The following is a 17,194-nucleotide window of genomic DNA, read 5'->3' as shown; positions in this document are numbered from 1 at the left end:
AGAGGAGGACCAGCATAGGTTCCCCACGGGGCCCCCTCTTCCTGGCCGTACCTTTGCAGACACCAGCAGCCCCCAGGTGATAAATGCCGGCCAAGACCCGCCACAGAGCTTCCTGCTCAGCCGCCTCGACTCCCAGGGTGCCAAGGGCAGCTTGGAGCTGTGCAAAGGCGTCCGAAGACCCCCGCTTCTCTTCTCCCTGCAAGAAGGAAGAGAGTCCAGAATCGCCCACCAGCCTCAGGGAGGGTCCAGGAACCATGGCACCCCTTCCCGCCCAGCAAACACAGAACCGGCTAAGGGTTGGGCTGGGGGGGAGAGCCTGAGTCTAGCATCCCTGGCTAAGAGGAGGCGAAGGGGGGCCACCCTCTCCCCTCCAGAGAGGCCTTCGCTGGCCTTCCTGCTGTCCTCAATCAGCAAGAATCAGCAAGAATTGGACTCAGATGGAGGTTGCTAATGAAACACGTTCTCAGCGGGGGGGGGGGGGGGGAACCTGCCTGACCCACAGGGCCCAGCGTCAGCAGCAGCCTTCTCAGTGGGCAGAAAGGCAGGGGGGGCAGAGGAAGGCCCCGGTGCTGGGATCTGCTTGCAAAAGCACAAATGCCACACACCCCATGTGATCTGCACTGCAAAGGGCCATTTTCTGCTCTCTTCCATGCCCAAATGTGTCCCAGAGCCCACGAAAGGGCTCCGACTGGCCACTGATGAAACTTGAACCAGCCACTCAAATGGGGTGGGCAGCTTCTTTCCTCAGTGTGGGGCTTCCGTGGAGCCCAAGGAGGCACCGGGGTCCTCTATTGAGAATTTCACCTGCTCAGCAGCGGTCAGTTGCAGGCTAACGCTACCATGGATCATGTTAAATGCTGATGCAACTCCTATCAGGGGGCACCCCAATTCCCTCCCCACCCCTCCCGTCTGTGAGCAAGGAACTGAAAAGGGGCAGAGACCCAGCCATGCCCCTTCCTCAGGCTGCCTCCAGCCCCACTTTCTTGGGGGACACCCAGTCAGGGGACTGTGGGGACATGGCCTGCCTTACCTTGAGGCTGGCTCTGATGCCAAAGCAGCTGTTCTCTGCCATTTGGTGCAGATGCAAAGTTGACCTATTGACAGAAATTTGGGGGTGGGGGAGAGAAACAGGACGGGGAGAAAGTGCCGGTGCCTGGGGTGGGGTGGGGCTTGCAAGTATTTAGGAGGCAGTCAGCATCCTTGCTGCCAGCCAGAGCAATCAAAAAGGGCCGCTGGTCACCACCACCGGGCACTGCCAACAGCGAAGCCCTCCCAGGCCCGGTGCCAGTGCATGGCTGCCTTTCTTGGCTCTCTGGCCCCCTCTGCTGGGGAAGGGAGCCCCTCTGCCAAGGCGGCCGAGCAGCAGCTGCTGTGCAGCAGCCTCTCCTTTGGGGTGGGAAGGCCCTAGAGCCCCCTCAGAGTCAGAGGAGAAGGAGATCCTCCCTTCACTACCTCGCCCAGTTCCCACAGGAGGCCGATGTGCCCCTCCCAAGCCCTGCCCGGGTTCAATGAATTCTGAGGGACCCCGAAGGTCACCCCGCTTTCACCCTCTGCCAGCTGTCCAGCAGTCTACCTCTGATCCAGGTCCAGCCCTGCCAGCATCTGTGAGAAGACGTTGAAGGTGCCCTCTCCCTCGGGCTGCTGCGCCACCCGGGCTCTTTCTAGCAGCATCGTCTGGGCAGGAGAGAGGCGGGGGACTCCGTATCAGCTGAAGGTGGCACCTCACCCGGGCACAGCGAGGGGTCCCCCGTTGAGGATGTCAGAAGGCAGGGGCTGCTGTGCCCCAGAAACCGCCCAGCCAGTGCCAGTCAACCCTCTTACCTGGAGATGGGCAGCCGTTACATGCCCAGAGGCACTGAAATCCAGCGCCATGACCATGGAGAAGCGGGTGGAGGCTCTGTTGGGCCCGGTGGACACTGTGCCAAAGGCTCTGAGCACCGTGAACATGGCCTGGATCTTCTCCACTGGAAAGCCAAAACACTGCAGAATGCAGGCGTGCCCCTCACTGCCACCCTTCCTCCGGGGTTTGAAGGCTGCTGGACAGGGGCTGCCCAGAGCATGGCCTACCTGTGACCCGGTTGTCCACACTGCCCGCGGTGGCCACGAGGTACTCCAGGATGTTCTGGCAAGCGGTGGTCTTCCCCGTGTTGCTTCTGCCCAGGGCCACGATGGCCTGGTCCTGCCTCTGCGCCAGCAGGCCCCAGTAGGCCCTCTGCGCCACCGCAAAGAGGTGCGGAGACATCCTGTCCCTCCTGCCTTGGAAGGCCTGGGAAAACATGGGCCAGGGTGTTCCGTGCACAACTACGGTGGGCCCCCGCCAGAGGAGCCACAGGGCAAACCAATGTCTGCCCCCCACAAAGGACGCAGCCCTTCGCCCAACCGCCAGTTACTGTACCTTTCTGGAGCTGCTGGCCGTGGAAGGAAGAGGCCTGAGGGCCACCAAGTGAGGGCCAGAGAAGGTGTAGGGCAGCTGCGACTGGAACCTCTGGTGCAGAACATGGAGGACGCTTGCCTCATTCAGGCTGACCAGAGTGGCCAGGTCCTCGGTGTAGTCCAGGCTGGACGGATTGGCCTGTTGAAAGAGGAGGAGGAGGAGGTGGTGGTGGTGGTGGTAGAAAGACATCTTCACCTGCTTTGTTCCCTCTTATCTCCCCCAGCCAAAGGAATGGAAGAGACCCCGACTGGATGCCTTCAGGGCAGGCAGGGGATCATGCCAAAATTATCCCCGTAAATATGATGGGCCTTCAGGTGGAGGACAGAAGCTCTCACCTTCTGGACCTCTTCTTCGTCCACCTCCACAATGGAGCCATCAGCGTCCAGCCGAGCACGCACAGTTCCCGGGGGCAGCTCCAGGGTGCCCACATCAGGCTTCAGTTCGGTGGCTGCAAAACCAAGACTAATTCTGAGGCCAAACCTCAGATCCAGTCCCTGAGTGGCAGAGAACCTCCCCCAGCCCCAGCCCCAGCCCCAGCCCTGGAGGAGGTTACTCGGGCTCTGCTCTGGGTCAGGACCCAGCACACGGAAAGGGTTTGTGGCTCTCTCCTTCAGCGGCCCTGCCTGCCCACCTTCCTCTCTCCACCTGCCTCAGCTGCTCCAGTCTTCCCCAAGATAACCTGTCCACTTACACACACACACACACACACACACACACACACACACACACACGTCACAAAAGCCAGCAGCAAGGGGAGAGCCATTTTCGCCTTTTACTTGTTTATCGCATTGATATTCCACAAGAGTTCAAGGACTCTCAGCAGCTTTTACGATATGAAAAATTAATTAAAACATCCACGGTACATGAAACATCAAAAAAAACACCCTAAATCATCGAATCCTAAAATAATAAACCGTCTCAGTGACAAACATACAAATAAAATAAGGCAAAGCACAAGACACGAACTCCTTCACTGGAGAGGGGGCTGCTCCTGTCTTCCCCCTCCCCCGCTTCAGCCCCTCAGGTGCACAAGCCAAACCTACCAAGGGTGAATTTATCCTTCTGAACCAGCCAGATCTTCTCCGTTTCAAACCAGATGTCCTCGGAGACCTGCTGAAGGAGGAGGGAGGCTGAGGGCTCCCACTTTGAACTGGGGAGCGAACAATTTCACTGGTTTTCTTGCAAAGGTGGGTTGAAGCTGCTCAGGGACTCCAGCCTCTCGACCCCTTTGCCCCTGAAGGACTTGCCCCACTTAAAGAACCCTGGAAGAGGCCGGGTCCCCTTTTAGCTCTCGTTTGGGGTCTCCCCAGGGCACCCATGGCGGGTGCAGTTTGGCCATTTCCTGGAGGGCTCTGAGCCACTGTGGCTTTGTTTCCTCACTTCTCAACTCTTGCACAAAAAGGTCACACCTACAATCACAGCAGCCTTCGGGGGGGAGAGGGGCCATGTTTTATGGATGCAAAGTGCATCCGTAATGGAAAGACAGATGAGGAGAGCCAGAGGGCTGCACATCAATTTCAAACGAGAAGAAAAAAAAAAGAATTCTAAGCACCGTTCCCCGTTTTGGTGGGGCAAGAGGTGCGCAGTCTGGAGAGAAGACCCCTGAAGGCCCTCCAGGCATTAGGTCCTGCCTGGCCAAAGCCCAGGCCCCAGAGGCAAGGATGGGCTGCCAAATGCCCAGCAGCTCCCGTCTCACCTTGCTGGAATGGGAACTCTCTTCGGGATGCTCTTGTCCTTCTCCCACCGCTTCTTCCAGGCTCCCCTTTATCTCTGCTGCTGCTCCAGAGGCTCCCTGCTCCCTTCCTCCTCTGGCTGGAACTTCTGCTTGCAGGGCTCCTTCAGGTCCCTTCCCGGCATCTCCTTTTTCCTGGCTGGCAGCCGCCAAGGCCTCTCCTGGCTCCTTCTTGGCTTCGGCCACATCCACTTCCCGCTCTGCACTTTCTTCCATCTTCTGCTTCCCCTTCTCTCCCAGCTCCTCTCCCTCTGCCCCCTTCCTCTTCCCCATTCCTTTGGCCCCATTGCCTGGCTTGGTCCTTCCTTGGGCCGTCTCCTTTCTCAGGCTCTCAATGCGTTTGCCCTGTGCGGCTGCCGTGCCAGGCCTGAAGTCCAGCGGGCCTTGGCTCGCTTCTGCAGCGGATGTCTTGGGACATGGCCCTCCAGCCAGGGGGACCTTCTCTTCTGCCTTGGGAGGAGCAGCTGGGCCCAGATCGGGCCCAAAGAGCTTGGCATTCCTTCTTGGGGGGCCTATCCTGAAGGGCAGGGTCTTCTTCTCTGGGAGTGCCACCATCCCTTCGCTTGCTGGCTTCTCCCCGTTCAGCTGCCCCTTGCTGCTGGCCATGTCGCCCCCCACTTCCAAGAGGTCAGCCTCCTTGATCGCAACCGGCTTCCCGGGAGGCTGCGAAGCAAAGAAAAGCCTGTCGGAACTTTTGCCAGGGGACCGAAGGGCACAAAGGGGGCAGAGATTTCTCCCTGGGGGCAAAGCATGGGGGGGTGCAAAGTAGAAGCCCTCGCAGAGAAGGCCCCTCCTGGGGATTCTGAGAACTGGGGAGTGGGCTCCAGGGCCACTGACATATTGCAGGGAGACCCAGACTGGCTTTGCTTGTGCACCCAACAAGAACATGATGTCCGCAAGGAGGGCTGCTGGGGCAGCCTCCTCTCCAGAGGGGACTCCCACCTAGGGGCAGATCTCCAGGCAGCTGGCACTCCACCAGCCGCCCCTCCTGGCTTAAAGGAAACCACCCCCCCCTCTGGCCACTCACATCTTCCTGGGAATTCGAGGCAACGTCCTCTTTCAGCCTCAGGGCCTTGGACTCCTTCTCGTTCTGCCGCACGAGCTGCTTGATGAACCCCCCAGGAATGATGGGGAAAGGCAAAGGCGGGGAGGTCGGCGGGGGGCTTCGGTCCTCTTCCCTAATCTGTTCACATCAAGTTGTTCAGTTAATCGGGGACAATGGAAGGTGCCCTGCCTCAGGGAAGAGAAGACCTCTCCCCAACCCATAGAAGCTCCCCCCCCCTTGTAAAGAAGGTGCTTCAGAGACCAAGCCGAAGCCCCAGATGCGCTGCAGTGGGGGGCGCTCTGCACATGCTCCAGGGGTTCTAACAGAACTAAAGATGCTTGCAGAACAGCACTGCTCTGTATACACACACACACACCCCGTTTGCAAGTTTTAAGATATAGGAAATTGCCCATTTGTTTGGACAGATGATGCTTCAACAGCCTTCAACTCTGAGGCGAAAATTCAAATTAGTTGCTAGTCCAAAGCAGAGAAGCTCATGAAAGGAAGCCAACAATGCAGAGGAGGAACCGAGCAGTTAATAGCAAGGAGGGCAGCCCAGCAGCCACAGGGCCTTTGTTTGGGCCCGTGAGGTTGGTGGGGGTCTTTTCAGGGCACCAAAGCTCCCCCGCCCCTACAGCTCATGCTGCTCTCCACGTTGCCTCATGCGGGCTGCGTCTGCCAGGAGATCCACTTCCCTTCTGCTCCCACAGAGCAAGTCGTGACGAGATGGCCATGCTGAGGTGGGGATGGGCAGCTCAGAGGGGGGCGAGCTTCACGGATGGAGACAAGGATGGCGGATGGAGACACGGAACAGCAGCCTGCGTCCGGAGGGAGCGCACACCCAGGTAGGGGCCGGAAGAAGAGGAGAGACCGGTCAGGTTCAGTTGGACCCCTTCACCCCATTCGGAGACCCAGGCAGGGCAAGGCACTCTAGATTGTGCCTCTGCTTTTCCAGACCCCTGGAAGGAGAGGCAACCTCCCCCCCCAAACCCCCATCTCACACTGGCTGGCTCCTTCTCACAGGCACAACCTTCACCAACCCCTCCCACTCCAAGATTGGGGGGGGACGGGACGGGACAGACACAAGGCTTCCCCTTCCCCCAAGGTCTCCACTCTGAGAAGCCTTGATCCCTGGAGGGACCCTCACTGGCTGAGCGGGCCATCTTCCAGGTAGCCCCTCGGCCCCTCCACAATATTCCGGCGGCTTCTGAGCTTGGACTCCATGCCAAGCGACACAGCCTCCTTCCCCAGCCCCAAGCCTCTGGGACAGGGTTCCCCGGATCACAGGTGACTTTTCCTGCTGACCTCTTGGAAATGCAGCCTTCGCAGCTTCTAGCAGCCCCCCACCCCCACCCCCCAGCACCTCCGCCACTCAAATGCCTCAGCATTAAAGTCACCGTGCTGTGCCTGGAGCCCGGAGGAGAAGCCAAGCTGACTTCTTGGGCAACTGAGGGAGGGAGGGGGGGCATAAAAGCTCCCCAGCTCCACCTAAAGAGAGAAGCCCCTGCAGGACACAATGGGGAGGGACTGCTAACCACCTGCAGGGTTTGGGCTGGCCTGAGTCTTCTCCTGCGAGTTGGGGGCACCCAAGAGAGAAATTCCTCAAATGCTTCCCACCGGTCGTAAGCTGAGAGCAGCCCATTCCTGAAGAAGCCTGCCTTTATCAAGAGCCCTTGGGAACCGGAGGCCCTTACAGAGGTCGCCTCAGCCACTGACTGTCCTCTCTGGATCACAGCACGGTGATCGTCCCTAAACCCACCAGTGCCCACCAGCCGCCAAGCCTTGCCGAGACAGTTTCCAAAGAGCCCGACCGGACCGGGCCTTCTCGTTCAAGCCCTGCTTTGAAATCATCCTGATCTTCATTCAAAGGCACCAGGAAGCCTCAGAAGGAGCGGCATTTTGAAATGCATCAACTCCTCTTTATCTTTTATTCTCAGTGTTAATCTATTCATTTCTGCACATTCTAAAATTTTCTTTATAATTTCTCCTTCCAATGGGATTTTATCTGCTTTCCAATTTTGTGCAAATACAATTCTAGCCACTGTTTTTACATGAATAATCAAATATGTATCTTCTTTACTGTAATTCTCTGGTAAAATTCCCATTAAGAATATCTCTGGCTTTAACTCTATATGTTGCTGCAACATTCCCTCTAACCATGTTTGTATTTTTACAACCATGGTTGTAAAACATGGGAGTAACCATGTTTTGCTTCCTTACACAACCACCACATATGATAGCATGATCCTGACAACTGGTGATATTTCCAACACTTAGCTGATTTAGCTTTAAACATCTTAGCTAATCTTTCTCGTGGGATATGCCATCTATAAAACATCTTATATAAATTTTCTTTATAAGCTGTTGCCATTGTTAATTTATAGTTCCTTTCCCAAAGTTGTTGCCATTTCTCCAATTCTATGGTGTATCCAAAATTCTTTGCCCATGCTATCATTATTTCTTTTACTTCTTCATCCTCTTGTCAAATACGCAATAAATAATTATATAATTTCTTAATCATTTTCTCATCTGTTCCTGTCAATATTTCATCCAGTTCTGATTTCCCCAAGTTAAAGCCATATTGTCTACGATCTGCTTCATATCTTGATTGTATTTGCAGTCTTGTATATCAATCTATCTCAATCCCTTGACTCTAGTTCTTGTTTTTGTTTCAGTTCTCCCCGATTTGTCAAGATGTCCTGGTATCTAACAATATTCCACATATTCACAATATTTGGGTATGTCACTGCTTCTATTGTAGAAAGCCACATTGGTATTTCAAGACATGGGAAAAAATTTTTTGATTGGTTAGAAAGGAAATATGAATAAGGGTATAGAGATAAAATAGATAGAGAACAGATGGGAGAAAACAATTAAAAAAATAGATACCCAGATGATGCCAAGTAAAAGGAGAAAGGGGAGGGGGGTAAAAGGGGAAAAAAGTGAGATATTATTAAAATGTACACAGATGATGAAATAAAAATAAATATTAATTGAATAAGAAATTGAAATGAAAATAAAGATAATTAGAAAATCGGGGCTGCTCGAATACCACTTTATATTGAACTGAAAAGGGAAACAACAAGAGGGAGGGAAAGGAGTAGAGAGAGAGAGAAAGGTAGAAGAGAAAGAAGAAAGAGAAAAGGAGAGGAAGAAAAGGGAGGGGGAAGAGGAGTAGAGAAGGTTAGAAGGGGGAAGAAGAGAGGAGTGGGGGGAGGGAAGGGGAAGTAGGAAAGAGAAGGAGAGAAAGAAAGAAGAAAGTAGGAGGAGAAAGAGGAAGGAAGAGAAGGGGAGGAGAAGAAGAAAGGTTGGAGTAAAGGTAAAGGGTAAAAGAGCAGCCCCGAAAAAGTAAAAATTAAAAATGAAAGTTAAAAGATAAGGTGAATGAAAAATGATGGATAAATGACTGTACATGTAAATGTGTGTATGAGACATATAAAAAAAAAAGAAGGAACAGCGAAAGGCTTGGCTCAAAGGACAAGAGAAGAAGGGCTCCTGCTGGCTGGAGGTTACGTGACCTATGGTGGAAAGAGGGTGGGGGACCAGAGCTGAAGGTAGTGCTCCATTCCAGGCTCCCAGAACCTCTAAATCAGGGGCAGCATTATTATTGTTGTTGTTGTTGTTGTTGTTGTTACACGCACACACACCCTCAGCCATGAATAATGCATCAGAGGATGCAAAGAGGATGGCAGCTTCCCCATCTCTGTTTCCAAGGGTCTTGAGGCAATTGGAAAGTGCTAAAATCTACGTAAATGTAAATATCTTTTGGTGGTTCCCCCTCCCCCCTGTAACCATGGAGACATTTTCAACTGCCAGCCGGCTGGGTCCCTCAACCACAGGCGAAACTCCTCCGAAATCCAGTTCAAAAGAATAAAAGCAGCAACAATCAGCGCAGGCAAGAATGAGAACTCGAACAAGAAGCCCCGTTGCCACCTGGGGAACTGCTGCCCTCGCCCCTCGGCCCACTGGCAAAGCTGCCCTGCCACCTCCAGCTCATCTCTCTGGACAGGCTGAAATCGGAGCTTCGGCTACCCGAGAGAGCGGCGGGCGGGCGTTCGCCAGAAACCCGATCTCTCCTCCCCAGCAGAGAAGCTGGAGAGGGCTGCCCTGGGCCGGTCAGGTCATTCGGCAGAGTTTGGGTCAGCCTCCCTGGCCAGAGGCCGGCCCTGCTCTCTCCAGCGGCCTCATGGCTCCTTTGCCTGACCGACCTCCCAGCGCACGGCCAGGGACCCAGCTGGAAAGCCCTGCTGTGACCGACGAGGACGTCTCCTGGTGTGTGGCCACTTCTGCAATCTCAGACCCAGCCACGTCCCTCTCAGCCGCCAGGCTTGTGCCAGGCTTGGTCAGGGCTCCCGCAGCCCAGAATCATCTCTCAGCTTCCTGGGCTTCCATAGCCTTCTGGACTAAGCCACCATTGCTATCACACAGCACCTGGACTTACACAATCCTGGTTTACACTCCAAGCCCTAATTTCATCAAACACCCTAAGGAGATCGGCACGGGGCACGGCATGAATCTGCCACACACAGACTGTGTGATTGATACAAAAGGCCTCACTTGGTTTTTAGATTAACTTATTTTCTATCTTTACAGAAAACACGGCAACAAAATTCACACGCACACCCCCCCGAAGTATTTGGCAGTCTGGCTCATGAGAAGGCACTCGTGGGGAGCAAAACAGGGTCTTGGATTATTTCATTTCACGAACTGGGAGTCTGTATCAGTTCAAAACAAAGGACCCCCCACCCACTGACAAGATCTAATCACACTTTGGTGACAGGAGGAAAAGACGGTTTTCAAACAAGGCAATTCTGGTGGGAGGAACCTATAGAGGAGACAGCCAGCCTCTGTCTGGTCACTGCTGACAACTGGGAAGCAACTGGAAATCCATTTTCTGGGAGGGACAGCAAGTAACTGAAAAGGGGGAAAATATTTTTAAGCATGGACTTCCGCCATTTGCGTGGATTGCCTTTTCCCAGCTCGGCCGCTCAATTCCTGAATCTGGGCCTTGGGTGGGCGAAGAGCCCCCCCCCGCTTCCCAGCCTGGAAGGAGCCCAGCGAGAAGCTCCCTGGCACTGCAGGTCAGCCCCCTCCCCAGAGGGATGCAAGATGTGGACACTGATTGCGGGTTCCTGCCACACGGGAGAAAGCAAAGAAAACAATCACCCGGGCAAAACATGGTGGCTGGTCAAACGCTAGTGCTAGAAATCCCGAAAGCCTTCAAGGAAGCCCAACTCTGGCACCATCCATGCCCGCTACGAGACCTGGCACTGTTCCCTCCGTGAGCTCCCCCCCCCCCCACTTCTTTCCTGTGTTCCTTTTATACACAGTCACAATCACTGCGCCTGTCACCTTTTGGATTCTGGCTTCTCCAGATTCGGGGTAGAGAAAGGCTCCTTTCTATAACAGAGGGGCACCCACATCCTCAGGATTTTTCCATGAAACACGGAAAGCCTGTTAAAGCAGCCTTTCAAAGGAAAACCAAGTTTGGACACTTAAGATTCCACGGTGCTGGATTTCTAATCCAGCCGCCCACATCATCTCCCAAGGCCAAACTGGGATCAGCCGCTGAAGGACCTGGAGGCCTCTCCGGATTGATAGGAAAAAGGTTAAACATCTTCAGAAACACACAATAATCCTTCCCACCCCCCTCCAGCGTTCAGACTTTCAAGAACAGTCCCCCTTGTGTTTCCCAGCGTCTGAGCTGGGGTGGGGAGTGGGGGGTCTCCTGGGACGGCTTTCCCAGGAGTGTCTCTGGGTCTTGCCCCTCCTGGGCTGGGTCGCCCCGTTTTCCTCGGGGATTGAGGACCAAAGAGAAGAAGAAGCCCTGTCCACTTCTGGTGGACAATCATCCAGGAAGAAAGGAGGCCAGGATGGTTCCTTCTTCCCAGCTGAGCTGCCCCAGAGCCTAGGCTGAAGGAAGGCCCTGCTCAGCCATTGCTCTTTAACATTCCCGCAGGCTGTTCTTTGAGCCTCGCTAAAAATAGCCACCTGCTGACCCTCAGGCCGGCATTTGGGAGGCCAAGGCAGGGTCCACCCCAGACCTTCTCCCCAGCTTGCCACCCCCCCCCCCCACGCAGCCACACAAGTCGCCTACCTTTTCTATCAGCCACCTGGCTGACCACAGATGAGCAGCTTCCTACACAAACAGCCCCAGGCCCAGCAGCAGCTACAGGTTCCCACCAGGCAGAAAAAACCGGAGAAGGAGGAGGAGGAGGGCGGGAGAAGTGGCTAAGAGGACCCCTCCCCTTCCACCCACCCTAGATGAGAGCCAGCAGCTGAACAGGAGGCCATGTCATGGCTAAAAATACACCCGGGTGTCAGGCTGCCTGCCTGAGACAGAGGCACCCTGCCAACCAGCTGGACAGGGAAGGGAGGACTGGTGCCCTCTCCCTTGGGCACACTCTGGGGGCCAGCACCTGCACGTATGGCCTGGGGCACCCATCCAGGAGAACAAGGGCACAGAGGTGGCTTTGGACTCTGAATTCGGTCACCCAGGCTGAGGTGAGAGGGGCTATTCCCCAGCCAGCAAGTCAAGGGTCACAATTAACCACAATCCATTAAGTTAAATAGTATCACCCACCACCACCACTTCTAGATCTCACTCCCAAGAAGTAGCTTATTTTCGCCAAGAGCATTGAGGGGAGTGACTATTCCGGTTTTGCCAAGGGCTGTTCCAGATCCATCTACTAAGAATAATTTTTATTTCTTATAAAATTTTTATTATATAATTTTTATTTATCTACCCAGAAGTCTTGGTTAGTCCAGGGCAAGATCATCCCTGGATCCCTTTCCAAGTCTCTCCCCCTTTGGCCGTCAGCTGGTAGAGCCCAATCGACACCCACCCTCCCTTGCTTTTCCAAGGGAGATCCTGACCCTGACCAGCACTGCCCACCCTGGAGTAAGTAATATGGCTTTGCCCACTTCTGCTGGGCCAGAGAAGTTGGGTGCCTCTGCCAAGCAAACGGTCTGTGGTTGCCAGACTTTTGACTGGTCACGCCCCTTGTGCACATAACAAAGTTTGGTTTGAAGGCCTTAACCTGAAACACAGCTCACCGTCTATCGTAATTATGATTATTATTATTGTTTAGACTTCTATACCGCTTCATAGTGCTTTACAGCCCTCTCTAAGCGGTTTACAAAGTTAGCATATAGCATATGAGCATATTGCATTAGCATTAGCATATTGCCCCCAACAATCTGGGCCCTCATTTTACCCACCTCGGAAGGATGGAAGGCTGAGTCAACCTTGAGCCTGTGAGATTTGATCTGCTGATCTGCTGAACTAGCAGTCAGCTGAAGTAGCTGCAGTACTGCACTCTAACCACTGCGCCACCTCGGCTCATGATGAGTCTGAAGACGATGGCTGTCATTACTGTTAAAAACAAGCCTAATCTTAGAAATAAGGATGACTTACGTGGAAGATCAAGACATTGATCCAAGGGTTCCCGGGAGCCTTTGTGCCGCTTCTGCTGTCCATCTGGCATCAACTCTTCCACCATGCCCAACGCGGCCACTCACACCTTGAGATCTTCATCTAGGGTAAACCGATAGCCCAGCTTAGAAACAGCCCTGCCGTGGGCACAAAAGCCACCCCCTTCCGGTGCCAGAAATGCCAGCAAGTATCTTGTACCACAAAAATATAAATACGGTCTTGAAAATGCTCAACTTTTCTTTCAGAAGGAAAGGATGATGGGCTGAGGTCTCCTAAAGGGGCCTGTTCAAGAAGTTCCTTCTTCTAGTCTTCCAATTTACAAAAACATTTCCTCTCTTCTTTAATCTCCAAAGAGCTCTGGGGGATAATGTTTCAGAGAACATCTGTGGTCACTGGATACCTTGAAAAACTAAGCCGTCACTTGCTTTTGGGGAGGAATGTCTGAAGAATTTGGGGGGAGCCGATCCAACAGCGCAACTGGCTACCAGCTGCTGTCCCTCCATTCAAAGCGTCATGCTCACAATCGGGACGTTGCTCAACCTCAGGACCTGGTTCAAAAGGACCAAGGATCTGTGACTCGGCTACTGAAAAACACCAAACTAAGCAAATGGCCTGAATCTCTGATGGGAACAAGAGCAACCCTGGTGGATCAGGCCAAAGGCCTCCTGGTGTCATCTCCAATGTCCCAGAATGGCCAGCCAGGTGTCCCCAATGGGATGAATCGCACAGAAGATGGCCCACGGAGGGCAGCAATAGGAAACTGGCAACCGTCTCCTAATCTCACAGGGGCAAACGTCAATAGCCCCATAGAAGACCCTGGGGGAGGAGCCTTCCTCATCAAGGACATCTGCAGGCAAATGCCACAAGGGGACTTTGCGGGTGGTCATTATGCTCTCAGTCCTCTAAGGTTCCCATCCTCACTCATTTTCATGTGAAAATGTGATTTTTTTTTTAAAAAAAATATCCAATAGATGGCAGCAGATATGAACTTTTGGGTGAAGAGAAATTTATGTAAAACTCTCCAGGGCTCTTTTCTACCTTAAGCAGGCAACCATCTGAAGCCAGGAACCTCCTGATCCTGTTCACCTCAAGATGGAACTCTTTTCCTCACCTGGTCAAGGAAAGGGACGCAGCCCCAAATACCAACGCTCCATCATGCTTAAATACACACGGCAGAATTGTTGAAAAATAAACACACTGGATCATCTTTAGTTGGTTCAAGACGGGAAGAGGCTCTACTGCAAGATGTTCAAAGGCAGGCTGGGAATTACTATCCAATCCGCTGGCCTGGAGCTGCAAAGTCCTTTCTTTTCTGTCCTCTGGCAATTTTGCTTTGATAAGAATCGCAGAAGCGGAATTTCTGACTGCACCAGCTGAGCTGCCCTCCTAAGGACTTCATGAGATTTCCCATCGCATCTTCTCCATAGCAGCATGGAAGGCAGTTGCCTCTCACTTCTCCCTGAAGGCCAGGTGTGACCCTGCCAAGGCTTGGTTCTGCAGACTGGCATTCAAGAGCCAATCTGCCCAGCCTGGCAAATCTGCAGGCTAAGCACCAACGCCACAATCTGGGACACGGCCCCACTTGTGAAAAGGCCCGTGTGTTCACATGACACCTGAAGCCAGAGGGGTCCTTTTTCTCTGAACTTGTTTTATTGGGGATGGTTGGACAAAGGAAATCCAGCTTGAAAGCAAGTTTATGAAAACTGTAATAAAAAGTTATTGAACCCAACTGGAAAAGGATCCTTATTATTTAAATAACGTACAGAAGATGAAGAAAAAATTGTACAGGGAATTAAATAAACCAAGATGTCCAGACTTAAAAATAAATAACATGAAAATGCCTTTTAGTTAAAACATAATTCTCAGATTTTTAAAAATATTTCTGAAGATAAAAGTAACTTAATGTTGTACCAAAATAAAACTTTGATTATTAGTTTAACACTTTAAAAAAATAACAAATTATTAGATGCTCTAATATTCAGTAGTGCTAAACCACGTAATATTTACATCATGGAATATAACAGCAGGCACAAAAAATTTCTATGATCTTTTGGATATGCATACATTTTTCAGTGTTTTTAGATATATTTCTCCCATTTTGTGTAATACTGAAAGTAAGCAATGTAATCTTAAGATCTCCAAAAATGTATATCGTCCCAACATTTCTTAGCTGTTTTTAACTAGAAGTTCTTCTCTCTCTACAGCAGAGTTCAAAGAGAGTATGCGTATATCTTAATTCAAGATGGTTAAGGTGCTCTAAAACAGATCTCTAATATAGCAGCGCATTGCCAAAAGGGGGAAAACTGTAAATTGCAATTTTCAGAATTTATTTCCCATCTTCCACCAATCAAATGCCCTAAGGAAATGCTTTCTTTACTAATTAGCATTAGTAAGTTGATAATAATTCGTATTATTATAATAATTGATCAAGCATGCCTCTATGAGGCCCCTCGCTGTTATTTAACAGCTATGAAAGGAGGAGGAATTCTTGCCCAACCTCCTGGGGTTTTAAATGCAACCAGACACCCCCTCACCCACGGTGCATCGGGGAAAATGAAATGGCTTAGAGTGAATATGCAGCAGCCGAACTGGGATTTTCACCCAAACACAAACTTCTCAGACAACCTGGAGGGTAACAGCTCTGAAGCTCCATAGCTTGATCACCTCTCTCTCTCAGCTGCCTCTGGAATGAACACACACACACACACACTCAGACACAGACACACACACCCCTAAAATATCTAGGCTAATCTGAACAACGGCTTAATCTGGGCCACCCTGAGATGAGGGCCTTCAGCAGCACAACACAGCACAGCCTTTTCCGGTTCTCCCCAGGCCCTTAAAAGCAACCAACTCGCCTCTTCCGCCTGACAAAACTCTCTGGGGGAGAAAAACCACCCTTGAAATGTGGCTAAAACCCAGCGACAACGCATCCTGACAGGCAACCACCTGACAGACCCTCTCTGGCAGAAGGAAGGAATCGAGGGAGCCGAGCCCGGAGGGGAAGGGAGTCCCTGCCTGGTTTGCGCCAGGCTGCCAAACTCCTGGCCAGCTGGACCGACACGGAGCTGATGACCAAAGGGGGCCCCTCCTGTTCTTGAACAAACACTGTAATGTCAGTTTTGTTTAAAAATACAAACTCACAAAGAGCCTTCAGCTTTTAAACACAGCCCAGCTCTTCAACTGAAGGGCTCTCTGGTGCCTGAATTGACCACGAGAGGCAAAGAAAAGCTGGTTTCCCTCTGGCCCCTGCTTCATCATCCTGCCCCCCTCGCCCGCCGCCCCGTTCCTTTGCAGCCCCTCCAGGACACAGAAGAGCAGGGGAGGCCGGTGGCTCTGTTGCTCAGGGCCAGCAGACGCACACATGCAATAGGGGTGTTGCAGAGGCCCCTGGAAAGCATTTTCCAATTCCATCTGGTATAAAGAGGGATTTAGAACTACAAACTTCCACTAAACCCAAGCAAAACTGGAGGGGGGAAGGGGGATGAGAGCTGGCATGGTGCCATCACACCAGCCAATTCACCCTCAAACCATGTGGCAATTCTAGAGTTCGGGGTCTCTCTGGTGGCCCCTTGCAAGAACAACTTTTTTTAAACTTTCACAATTGCCACAAGCGAGCAGCTAGGTGTACACAGCTACCAACTGCACCCTGCTGAAGGGAGCTCCAAGTTTGCCTTCCCAAGGAGAGGAAGGGTCCTTGGGCCTGCCAATGCAAGCTGCTCTGAGCCCCTTCCTTAATAGACCCCAGGCTCCCAAGACCAAGTCGCGAGGGGACGGACGCATCAGGAGGACAGACCCTGAAACCGCAGGAGAGTTGAGCCAGGCCACCGAGCTGCCTGCAGGCTCAGTCCAGTGTTTACATGCTCCACCTCTAATTACTGGATTCGTTTAAAGTGTTTTTTAAAAGTGCCACCAAGTCAGGAGTCACCGTGGCATTCATCCTGTGGCTCTCCCTGGCAACAGTGGTGTGAGAAGAGGAAGACAGGCAGACAAACACACACACACAAGTGCAGCACAATCACCGAATCTCCCCAGCTTCTACTTCTACTTGCACCAGTCCAAGCCAAGGTCAGAGAAGCAGAGCCCACGGCAGACACTGGCAGGACGGGCAGAGCAGCCGGTGAGGGAGACGGAACGAGAGTCCAGAGTCACTTTTGCCGAAAAGAAGCAGCAGCAGCAGCAGCAGCAGCAGAAAACTGGAAGCCACACAAAACATGTCGAGTTCAGTTGATCGGTGTGTGTAAAGGGCCCCAGGGAGGCCCAGAGGTCTCTTCGGCCAGATGGATGCAGCCAGGGAAGCACTACCTTGCCCCAAAGGTCCAGAGCACCATCCCTGGCCCAGGCTGAAACACGAAGCAGGCGGGAGCCGTCCACGATGCCAGGGCCAGACGGCTGGGCTCCTCCAGGCCGGGCAGCAGCATCTCCCTCGGGCCACATCGCCTGGCAGAGCGCATGCCCCTTGCGCTTCTCCCTGCCCGGCCCCTGCCCTTTGCAGGACCCGGCTCTGGGGCAGCAGGGCTCACCAGCCGGTCTCCTCCCCACCAGCCG

The 17,194-nt window shown here is 52.7% G+C and overlaps 1 protein-coding gene across 1 annotated transcript in view; it reads right to left on the bottom strand.

Moving 5' to 3' along the window:
* The window catches only part of MYO18B (myosin XVIIIB), a 45,023-nt gene extending 33,629 nt beyond the window's left edge, over positions 1-11,394 (bottom strand). The window contains 12 exon segments of the mRNA XM_070951376.1: positions 52-196; positions 1,031-1,094; positions 1,574-1,674; positions 1,822-1,964; positions 2,068-2,266; positions 2,396-2,572; positions 2,770-2,882; positions 3,478-3,547; positions 4,131-4,829; positions 5,194-5,351; positions 5,909-6,029; positions 11,309-11,394. Of these exon segments, the coding sequence (XP_070807477.1) occupies positions 52-196; positions 1,031-1,094; positions 1,574-1,674; positions 1,822-1,964; positions 2,068-2,266; positions 2,396-2,572; positions 2,770-2,882; positions 3,478-3,547; positions 4,131-4,829; positions 5,194-5,351; positions 5,909-5,945 (1,906 nt within the window). The 5' untranslated portion in view covers positions 5,946-6,029; positions 11,309-11,394.
* Positions 11,395-17,194: the final 5,800 nt, after the last annotated feature.

The sequence above is a fragment of the Pituophis catenifer genome, unplaced genomic scaffold, assembly GCF_029215685.1.
Source record: "Pituophis catenifer annectens isolate HBS135680 unplaced genomic scaffold, rPitCat1.0.hap2 SCAF_10, whole genome shotgun sequence".
Taxonomy (NCBI): domain Eukaryota; kingdom Metazoa; phylum Chordata; class Lepidosauria; order Squamata; family Colubridae; genus Pituophis; species Pituophis catenifer.
This window is presented reverse-complemented; position numbering and strand designations above follow the sequence as displayed.